Source organism: Thermobia domestica, chromosome 2, assembly GCF_964235325.1.
Source record: "Thermobia domestica chromosome 2, izTheDome1.hap1.1, whole genome shotgun sequence".
Classification (NCBI taxonomy): domain Eukaryota; kingdom Metazoa; phylum Arthropoda; class Insecta; order Zygentoma; family Lepismatidae; genus Thermobia; species Thermobia domestica.
Window position 1 is genome coordinate 55,566,608 of NC_137455.1, and position 12,264 is coordinate 55,578,871.

The 12,264-nt window shown below is 34.9% G+C and overlaps 1 protein-coding gene across 1 annotated transcript; it reads right to left on the reverse strand.

The window, feature by feature from the left end:
- Window positions 1–1,643: 1,643 nt before the first annotated feature.
- On the reverse strand, window positions 1,644–3,964 carry LOC145672397 (uncharacterized). The gene has a single exon (XM_081741555.1). It carries the CDS (start codon window positions 3,754–3,756, stop codon window positions 2,734–2,736), a length of 1,023 nt encoding a protein of 340 aa, XP_081597681.1. The 5' UTR covers window positions 3,757–3,964; the 3' UTR covers window positions 1,644–2,733.
- Window positions 3,965–12,264: the final 8,300 nt, after the last annotated feature.

Sequence of the window (12,264 nt, forward strand, 5' to 3'; positions counted from 1 at the left end):
CATAAATGAGTACATATTTAACATGTTCTTTTGTCGGCAAGTTCCTAATGAATTTTATCAGTACTAAATAGAGTTAAGTTCTCTATAATGAAGTAAACTGAATTAGTAGACTCATTGCGGTGGCTGACAAAAGAACATTTTTTTTTTTTTTTTTTTGCTGGTGACTGTACAATTGTTACACATGTTCGAGTTTTAAATAATATTTACACGTAACAGCTCGGATTGTACTTCTTTCAGACAATACATGCACAATTGAACTTGAAAAAAAATAATAAGTAAAATAAATGTATGGCCAATTCCACTAATATAAAACTATGCTCATTCTGGTGCAACATAAATTTGAAGTTAATGGGATTAACGGAACAGTTAATATTTCAAAGCTCGTGCTTGTGTTCACTCTGCACATATGAAGTAGTACAGTCTTGCACAAAGTATATGTGTAATATACCCATCTTTCAAATTAAACAATTATTCTAGTTAATTTCTTAGTTACGAAAAGATACCCGGTTTTCTAAACTTTTGCTGGTTCTGATTGTCAATAATTCAAAAAGCTAAAAACACCTCCCACTTCCCCTCCCTAATTCCAAATATTTATGAATTTTACACCAAACCGAACTAACAACAAACCAAACAAAAATTTTTAGTTTCGACAAGCCCAGTTCAACGATTTTGTTATAACAGTAAAGAAATCGAGGTATGCTCCACTGACAAATACATAGATACTATTCGTTCCGACATTATAGTAATCATTATTATTATTATTATTATTATTATTTTTACTCAAATGATTTCAGTTATTATGTATTATTAATTCCAAACGTTCCCATTTTTTATTTTAATCCTTCCCACGTTTTCCACCATAGCACTAGAAACAAGCGAAGACAAATGTGCTAAAATTTTAAATATACTGGTTTATGAATTTAACCCAAAATAATATTGGCACTGGTAGTAATACGTGTATTTAGGGATTTAAAAATATAATAATAAAAAAAAATCCTGCAGTTACATGACTGAACCTGCAAATAATTGGGAGAGAGAAAAAAAAAGTATCGGAACGCTGTACTCCCTTAGGTAATGCAATACGTACGAACAAAAAGAAAACACCAGGCAACAAATATGCACAGTCAATTTAGAAAAGAATTAGCCATCATTTAGTCATTACGAATTTGTTAATAGAAAGTATTTTAACTCGAGGACAAATGTCGTGAAAAAATACCGCAAAACAATAAAAATATGCCTTGCACTAAAAGCAAGAACACAAATACTAAAATTAAAGAGGAGATTAAGAGTTGAGTCTACAAGCCTCTCTCAGAAATAAACTTTGAAAGTACGTACTTATAAAACGAACACAGACCGAGACACAACCTTAACCTCCACCCAAAAATTGCACTATTAACTATTTTTTTTATGCCGCTCAACATTTCACTTTCAATGCGTTGACGTAAATAACACGATCAGAGTGCAATACTTAAATAAAAACGAACAAAAAGACACGTAACGTTAAAAAAAAAACTTAACACGCACTATTAAAAACAACCAATCTTTTGCCACTTAACGTCGCAATGAAAATGATGTATGTTCAGCGACATACCGTATAAAAAAAAAATAACTGAAATACGCATTTACTAAAAAGAACACACAAATTATATATCGAATATTTATTGTTTTTTTCACATTTCAAATTATATTATATAATATATATATATTTAACTCTTATAACAGAGTTATATTTATTTACATGATCCATTTACTTGGACCGAATAATACAGGGAAGAAAAAACCCTGTAGCACCCATGTTTTTCTGAATATGGTTACGATGAACTATTTACAAATGCTGCCGAATATGGAAACAACCTTAGTTTGCTTATTGGCATTAAGCCAATGTAATAGAACAACATAATTTCAGTTTCATTTGAACTTGAACCTCTGTTGTACGGATGGTATGTACAGATGGCTCTATAAAAGCTTTACACACCATATACAAGTTTTTTTTTTCTTTAAATATTTAACACCCCCAAATTAATCTGCAATAGTCCAATTAAAAAAAAAATAGAAATAAGATTTCGACTAGATGAAAAAATCACAGCATACCTGACAAGCCATTAAGCTGCCAGTACACGATTTCGTGCATAATACATTTAAATAGGCCTACATACATAATGCACTAATTACGTATTTACATAAAGTACATGAAAAATAAAATTGAGGAAGAAGAAACTAAATTCTTGCAGATTTATACGGCCCTCCCTTTACAAAAATAATAATAAAATCTTTGTATATGATGTACTATTTGAAGTGATGCTTCAGTTATAACTCGCAGTCACGTAAGCATGAAACTACCCCTCCCACTTCTGTATACCAGTTGCATGCTATACACAGAAGATACCGAACGCAGACAGCATATGTGGAAATGATAAAATTGCGTATTCAACATTGTACTGATGATATTTTCTGTTTTAAAAAAAATGATAGAAGATTCATGAGATCAATTGCACTTTTTCGTTTTTTCAAAAAAATCTCAAAATTCCTTTTGGTGTTAAAACTTAACAGAAACAAAAATACAAGCTTACCAATTAGGAGATTTAAATAGAATAAAATATTTCAAGTTCCACACAATAGGTTTGAAGTCATTTGCTGCCGTTAACACCTCACAGGTGGGACATAAACAATACTGAAGAACATCGTTTGAGCATTAAAAAAATGCAGGCAAATTAACGTGAGAAAAAAAAAAAACTACACTGTCATGGCAATGTACGGTCTTCGTAACATATCAACGCCTTCCTTAGCTTGAGCCGAACACAAATCAGGTGTGGAAACTGATCGCGTAAGTTTTCCCATACCACTACTGTCTAAATTATTTCCTGCGCTTCCATTGACAAGTCCTCCAAAACTGAATATTGATACAAGGCTAGTTATGCGGTCTATTTCCATACTCGTCGAACTGTCTCTCTCCTCTTCGCCTTCTTCGTCACAGTCCACTTCACTGTCACTACACAATATGCCCTCCTCTAAAAATACACTGTCATCACAAGATCCATCGGGATGCTGGAACTCACACGTGCAACACTTGGGACGTTTCGGAAGTATTGAGAGTACAGCCTCCTCAGTCTCCCACTCGGCCACTGCACGCCGTCTTTTTAAACACCGCACAGACGTAGAATTGGATCTATCTCGCAACACTTCGCGCGCCCTTGAGTCCAAATCCAAGTAAGTAGGCGCTTCGTAACATGGGGAAAGGTTTTCTTTGTCCACCTCAACTTCTGTTGATTTATCGCCACACTGGTCACAAGATGACAGCTGAGAATCACTTTTTGACACTGTAGTTGTCACATCGTCTATCTCACGTGCTGCTGGGTTTTCCGTAGATGATGTATTGGGAACAGCTGATGACTCAAGTGATGAGGGGGATGCAGTTGTCGTAGATGATGATGATGATAACATGCAACTACTCGTTGTTGTGGTGGTTGTAGTAGTTGATGTTGCTGCTTCTTCTACAGACGAATATTCTTCGTCATAATTGTTTGGGTCATACTCAGGCTGCTGCTCGACATATTGGGGAGTGGGTTGTAAAACACTAGCTGCATAGCCTCCCGAATGCACCATATGATAAGCTTCTTCCATGAATATGTAACGTGCTTTCTGAAGAACGGTTGCAACAAGTAAATTTTTGTGTAAACTCACACCACCACGCTGAGTTCTGGATTGAGCAATTTTTGACAGCGAAATGCTAATTAGTCTCTGAGCTTCTGTTGCCATTTTAATGAGACACTGGCAACACAAAACAAAAACACTAGACTACTGTTTAGTCCGTCTGTACACCAATGATTTAGCGTCAACACCTTTACGAAGATTACTTTGAAATGTTAATAGATTTCACTCACACCGGTTAGTACTCCAGCACGTAACTGTAGCACTCTCACTCTGAACGCACGAACTTTCTAACCTCCAATGGCCGTTGACAGAAACACTAGTCATATAAGTAGCTTCCGTTTTACTGACGTCACGGCCTACTTACCAGCCAATCCCTGAACGTCCTTCGCCATTTAAAAGAGGTGAGTGGCAATCGCGCCTGCCCTCTTGCGGGAATACACCGATGTGATCTTATAGTCTTTAGGGATTAAGTCAATAAGGCTGAAAATCGCGACTCATTATCGACGGCTGCGTGTATTTCTCAATAACAAGTGAAGACTGAGAACGTCGCTAATATAAACCTTATAATTTTGTATTATAGGTGAATTTGTATGACGGAAGTTGTGAATGACGGAACTTGCTAATAGAACGAACTTGGGTTCCACGTTTGGCTTTGTTTCTTCACTAAGGATTACTCACAGAGAGTGTGTAGCCTCGCACAAGGTCTCATGAATAAATAGCAGATTCCCTGTGGACGGGAATGGCAATAGCACGCGTCAATTACAAAAATGTTATTATGTCCTGCGGAGAGGGTTGTCTTAGTTACGCAGTACTTTCGTTCCTTGTAGTGGGTGAGCAATCAGAAGGATGATGTTCGATTAAATGATTTTGAAGAGCCTTCTATTATGTATATCATTTAATGTGACGACAAAAAATTAATATGCGTATAAAATGACTGAAAATAAATAAATAAATTCAAAAAGTAACTGAATGACACTGATAAACAGGTAACACACACCAGTACAGAATAAACTGGAAACTTCTACAAGATACGAGGGATGACAATATATAATTCGTAATTACAGTTTTATTTATTGGCATTATATGGAAGTTACAATAGAAACCTAGGCATAACATTTAAAATACTGAACAACGTAATTATTAATTGCCTCATTACTTGGAAGTCGTGGAACACCATGATGCAGTGGTAAAGTCCGTATCTTTTATGTTAATGGTCCGTGGTTCGACTGTACTCTGAATTTAGTGTTTGTAGAGTTTTCCTATATTCTTTCACTATGTTAGTTTCACTCTCGTCTGTTTTTTAACGTCTTTATCTACAGATGACATTCGCGCAAGGCCGCATCTAGAAGAAAGAATTTGCAAAATTGTCCAGATGCGTCATTAGGGGGAGGGGGAGCAGAGGTGCAATTCCTTCTTAAATTTGAGTTAGGCCTATATATTTTTTAATCAATGGTATTGTAATATACTCATGAAAAATATGAAACTACCTACTAGGCCTATATTGGTGGAGCATTCCCTCTTCCTCCAAGCAATATTTGAAATTATACTGCTGGTACTGTCTTAAACGTATTCATAAACCTTGAATGTGATTTAAAATGCTAAATATTGCGTAAACTTGAGAATGTTGTGTAAAGGAATTTTGATCACTAACATCTCCACTGTTTGCTTGTTAAAACAAAATTTCATTAGGCAAGCCAATCATTTTGATTCCCCTAATAATAATTATCATTGAGGTTCAGTAATAATGTGCTTACACCTGAAGCGTAGAAACGCAAATTAGTTGAGTTGAGTTTAACGTCCCGTTCGGCAGCGAGGCTATATGAGACGCTGACCTACTGATTAACGTGGAATCCGAACCACATGAAATCGCAAGTTAGAATCTTGTAACATGCTGAGATGGGGGATTTTGTCATAGCTTCAGAAAACGATTCATTTTTGACGAACAGTGGAAAAGGTTAATTTTGTTAACTTATGAATGATATGAGTTCTTGATTTTCTTGTACTGGTTACTTATTGTGTATGTCCATTGTTGTAATCAGTCGGAAGTTACTATGACTGCAGTGTAAATGCCCTTTTGTGATCCTCATTCACTCGGTCTGTGGTACACTAGGATTTATTTCCTCCTGTGAAGTTGCTGTAGTGTAAATGCTGAATGATGCACATGCTGGTTGGGCTGGCGCTTTCACGAGCCAAAACCAGTCCTACCTATTCGTAAACAATGTAACGTAACGTACGTAGTACTACAACGTGCGTGTTGGCTACGAGAAAGGCGTCTGCTGGAAAACATAAGGACGGCCATTCGCTTAGTTTAGTTAGTTGGTATCTAACTGGCTGTCCGTTGGGGTCGGGCCAAACCGTTACTCCTTTTACTGATCAGAGTCCTTCTCATTTAACTCCTTCTTTTACGGTGTTACAGATGTGGGAGGCGTAAATAACCTGTAGGAAGTGACCCGGAAAGAGTTTTGTGTCAAATAATGGGAGATAGAATAACGAATGAACTTGACTAGCATTTTGGTTTATTTTTTAAAATACCTACGAATAGTTATATCATAAAATATTGAGTTACAGTTTACACAGCTTATGCTTAGATTTAGTTTAACAATTGGCGTGGAATTCACTATAAATAGATAAAATAAAAAAATGAAAAAGACAGACTGATTCGTTTACGTACCTCTAATGAAAGCATGATGACAGTGTGTTTTAAAATAAACTTCTATTGTTTAAAAAAAGAAGGAAAAAAGAAACTACAACTGGCATTCGAGATTTTGAATCCCATTATCTTCTTAATTAAAAAAAGGCTAAAATATAGGAATTCTCTATAACTTATAGTAATACGGTGGCGTATGCAAGAGGGATTTTGGGGTTTTAACTCCACCTTGAACAAGATAGGTATATAAAACCAAATTTTACTATTAGGATATGAGTGAATTTAGGAGCTTGAACCCTCTCCTTGACGAACTTCTGCGTACACCACTGTAACAAAAGATTTGTTTTTTTTTTCGACAACATTTTAAGAACAAAACATTTGCAGGATATTCCAAGAAGTATGCGTAGAATGTTTCGACACATCAACGAGAATGGCATATTATATATATATATATATATATATATATATATATATATATATATATATATATATATATATATATATATATATATATATATATATATATATATATATATTTACACGCGCATATGGTTTCAAGTTATTACACGATAAATGAAGGGTTCAATCAAGATGAGGAGGAGAAACGGAGGGAAGCGACAAAATTCAAGTTCCTTTTCAGATCTGGAAGTTTCCGGCAAAAATTTCCAAATAGCATATAATAAACACAATTCAAATATAAATTTTAGCAACGCTACATACGAAGTCAATGATCATTCACATAACTCATATAATCAATTATTAATAAGTAATTTCTTTCTAATTGATTACAGTACTGACCAATAATTGTTTTAACTTAGTTTATGAAAATTGTAATTTTAAGGGGAAATAAAATAGGCTGTATATATTCAAAAGAAAGCATCTCAGTACAAAATTGACTTTTTATTTATTTATTTATTTTTTTTTTAAAAAAGGAATAACCAGTCTTAATACTGGATTTTCCCTATCCTGTTTCAAGAGATAGGCTATCTAATCACGTGATTTGCTAACTTGCTGTACTACTGATATGAACGCAACCTTGTTTGAACAGTTACCACGTCATTGGAACGTCCATTTTTTCAAACAATGCCAAGTGTTTAACTACTGTCGTCATATCCTGCAAAACAGATTCTGACAGATTTAAATACTCTACAGTATGGGCTCATAAATTGATACAAAACGCTAAGATAGGAAATCATATAATACGCTCTTAATACATTTTGAAATTCCGCTAAAATTCTTTCAAAATGTTTTAAAAGATTTCACAACTTATTTTTTTAATGACACATAGAGTACAGATGCTGAAAATGGAATAAGAGAAGTTGAATTTATTATATGTCGATCACATAACAGTATACTACGACTGTTATTAATTCAAGAGAATAATTTTACTATTGTGACTCCAACAATATTTAACGACCCATGGATAGTTACATAGGACAATGCTAATTAAAAAAAAATACTGTTAGGACCGCCACGGAGTTCGAATCTGAGGACCTCCCGTCTAAAAGTATCTGAATAAACTAAATATTTATTCACTGCACTGTGTCATCTATATTCTTTAGGAAATGATTTACCTTGGTATTGAATTAATAAAATCTCAAGAGTAAGGTGTTAATTCAAAGCAAACAAGAAGTTACGAAACTTTCAAAAATGTCACGAAGTTGTGACGTTTGAAAAGATTGTAAGTACATATTGATTTTTCCGACAGCAAGGCAGTTTACGCACTCTTACGACATCTGTTAACAAATATTTTCAAAGACCAGAACTTAGATATAAGCACCATCTATGTATCGCGTTTAAAAATATTTTCAAGCAGATATAGAAACACATTTTATAGGTCCCAGCCAGAACATATTGCATTCTTGCGACATCTTTCGACGGCTTTTTCTACAAACTGTTGTGTGTCGCAGAGGCAAGCACCATCTATGTACTAAATTTAAAATTATTTCAAGATCGGCCAGTATCTTCGTATAACTTATACTCTGAGAAAATTTCTGCTGGTACTCTTTTTGCTAATATATTGACGTGTTTCGTATAAGTAGAAATACTACACGTATCCAGATATATCATAAAAATCTCAAGTATGCAATAATGGAATCAAGGATTAAACAGCAATATTCAACTTCACAAAGAACTGAACCTCAATATCGAGTGCACAATTAATTGACTTCAAGAAAATGCAAATGCAATCGACAGTCAGTATTTCAGGTCCCGTCCTTTCGCTTTTTGTTTTTCATATTGAATTCGCATAAATGGATATAAATTTATATTTTGTGTATCAAAAATGCTCCACATTTCCCATTATTTTGCCCGCGTGACCAAGTATACATGGTTAATATCCTTACTACGCAATCGCAAAGCATTAGGTTCGAATTCCATCCGGCCATCCTGATAGGTTTTCCTCAACTCTACCAGAATGCCGGTATGGTACTTTAAAAATATACACCATGATTATTTTTTCGTTTCCTTTTCCGTTTTTAATTTTTTGTTGTTTTTGTAGATTTCAGCATAAATTGGTCACGTATGCTTTATCTAGAAATAACCACTAAGCACTGGTACGAACCACTTCAATGCCATCTATTGGCGACCGACTGAACTACGTCCAGTCTAGCGACAAACCCGTGGTCAGAGCGCTGCATCACCCTGTCTCTAACTGGCGTATCAGGATCTTTCTAGACCTAGTGGCTCCCCCAGTCTTTTTATTCACGTGACTCCCCAGTTTGCCTCACGACGTTGGGTGGACGTCGAAAGCCGGGAATCGAACCTGGGACCACGCGGACATGAGTCCAACGCTATAACCACTACACTACGGTGTTCCCATTTATCTAGAAACATGAAAAATAAATATATTTACTGCTTTTGTATCCAACGGCATCAAAATAGTGTTTTCCTTTTCTGCTCATTTCTCTTGGGTTTAATTTTCAAAATATGAATGTGATAAAATCTTCCTGAGTTGAAGACATGTTATTATACCGGGAATAATCATGATCCACAATCAACTTTCTTGATTGGTAATGAGTTTGCAAATGACGTGACTCGTTTTTTTTTTTAATTTTTTTTTTTACTATCTCCGCAGTCTCCTTCTTGGATTTTTAGAAGTAAGATTAATTTCTCGTGTAACAAGAAGTCTAACACAATAAAATAGTAAATAAATAAATAAATAAATAAATAAATAATAAGTGATACCCTTAATATTTTCTAAATATCATCCAAATTCCGAGCTATAACGAAGGATGGGTTTTAGTTCGACTTTCATTATACAACTGTATCTACAATCAAATATCCAAATGCATTCGGATTCCACATTACACAGTAGTGTCTCATGTAACTTCGGTGTTGAAAAGGTGTTAATCAAATACCACCCTTATTCCTCGATTTAACGGACGAAATCTGGAGAAGCCGATTCAGTTCGAAAATCTCGATTTTAAACTAAAATGTTGAATTTACTGCATTATAATATACCAGGTATTTTATACTATCATAATGTATAAGGATGAGGGGCACTGTGGCTCAGTGGTAAAGTGCTTTCCTCTGGTGCGTGCGGTTCAATCCCCGAACAAGTAAATTTGTTGTAGACAAAATTGTGTCCGTGTCCTATCAGCACCGCTGTTTTTAATTCAGTAAATGAAATGAAACACACGTGATGACAAAATATATTTTGTGTTTTTACAGTAGTATGTACTTTATTCAATTTAAATAGTGTTTGAGAAGATCGATGTAAAATTTCTAAATATAAATTATTGTTAAACTTATGTTGAGCACTAATTGTTCATTATTTATGGAAGTGAATAGAAACTGAATATTATGGTAAACATAGCAAATGTAAACTTAAACCAATATATATGAAAATAGAGAAGATTCTTTCCAATCCGTATTTTCTAAATATTGAAGTAACACTCGGGAGCAGGAAGTGCGACTTTTATCTTTCAGTTCCTTTCCTTCACGAAACAAGTCAACATATTTCAGCGATAGTATAGTTACCATTTTTAGGGGACTGCCAAAAAAATCTGGTAAAACTACATTGCAGAGGAACACAAAATAAAGAACAAAACTTACCTGAAAAGTAGCCGTAAGTTAACGTGACTTATTAATTGACGTACATGTCCTAAGAAAAATGAATTTCGCACATGCACTTTACAGTGTACAATGCAAATTATTTTAGGGCTATTTGTTAAGTTTAGCTTTATTTTCTATTGCAGTGCTTCCAAACAGGTGTGTCGTGTGACATGCAGTCTCATAGGGTGTGTCGCAAAATTTTAGAATTTGAAAATCATGAAGCATCAATATAGTTAAAATCAATTTTTGAGATAGACTATACTAATCAATGCCTCCTGGGGCAGCAACAATGCTCAGTCCTACAAAGAGTCACTATTTTATAGAAATTTATAGTCTTATACTATCATATAATATATATACACAGAGGGTCTCAAAAGTCCCCTGACATAGGCTAACTCTGTTATTATCGGAGTTACAACAAATTGTAAGAGGGAAAAGCATCTCCAAATGTGACGTTTTCAATCTAAAGTGAAGGAAGTTTTTAAATCAGACGAGCCGTTTGGGCTGTACACTCTTTATGCGCCCAATGTTAAATGAAAATGCAACGTTGCCATTTACCTGGACCCACAACATACGTGAATGAAGTTACTGTCTTTTACGCTAACATGTCGATGGCCAGCCTCTATTTCAAATAATAACTTTATTTATTTATGTTGTGGGTCAAGGAAAATACCAACGTTGCATTTTAACATTGGGTGCATAATTAGTGTACAGCCCAAACGACTCGTCCGATATCAAAAATTTCTTCACTTTAGATTAAAAACATCATATTTGGAGATGATTTTTCCTCTTACATTTTGTTGTAGCTCTGATAATAACAGAGTCACCCTATACTAAGGAACTTTTGAGACACACTGTATATTAATAAAAAAAATCAAACAAGTGCATCGCGATGTCATGGATATTTAGTAAAACGTCATCAGTGAAAAAAGGTTGGGAACCACTGCTCTATTGTATCTCTGTTATGCAGTTTTATTTTGTGCTAATTTCTACTTTCCTGATGAAGATGAACCTAAATATTACTCGAAATATACGGGCTAGTGTTTTGACAGTGGAAAGTGACTATGATTCGATCTTATTTTGTGTTGAATGAGTGATACTACCACGATTATGTCCTCTAGGCTAAAGGCAATGGAAGATTAATGAAAGGGAATGATTTTGAAATAATTGGTGGAATGAGAATGTGGTAGGAAACGAAAAAGACGAAGAAAGCTGTCCAATACAAACTCACATTTTAGGATCGAACTAAGGACCTCTCGCACCAAAGAAGAGCGTTCTACCACTGAGTCCCGCAAAACATTCTTTAATGTTGGTGTCTAAGCTGACCTGTAGTGACAGTGAAACTCCAACACCCGAACAGAGCTATTTCGTCTGGAAGAACATTTTAATAATTGTGTTTACCTTTATGCATATGTGTGTTGTGTTTCGCCTACCCTCACAAAGATCATGTGTAAGTAATTAATCTGAAACCTAACCACGATTGGCGAGTTTTAAAAATTTAGATGTTATCCTGTTGATTGCCATTTCAGCACATTTGATAAATGATTTCCGATCTGGTTTACTAAACGAAATATAGAGCGACCATCCTAGTAGGGCTAACTACATACCAGAACCACCTCCCGCTAATTCGAATCTTCTCTTAATACCTACGTCTTTTGATCAGATTTGATTTAAAAAAAAATCCAACATGAGAGAAAGCATTAAAGCTAGAACTGTGTTTCTTCGATGGATATTTTATGGGACTTTGTCCCTTTTCCGGAGTTAGCCAATCAACCCTTCTTCCCGAGTTAAGACAAATAAATTGCGATTACATGCCATTTTTGTAAAGAGCACGTTCTTCAGAACATACGCCGCCTCCTCTGGATTTAACATTTCATCATGATAGTCGTTAGAGTATCGTTTGATCAGAT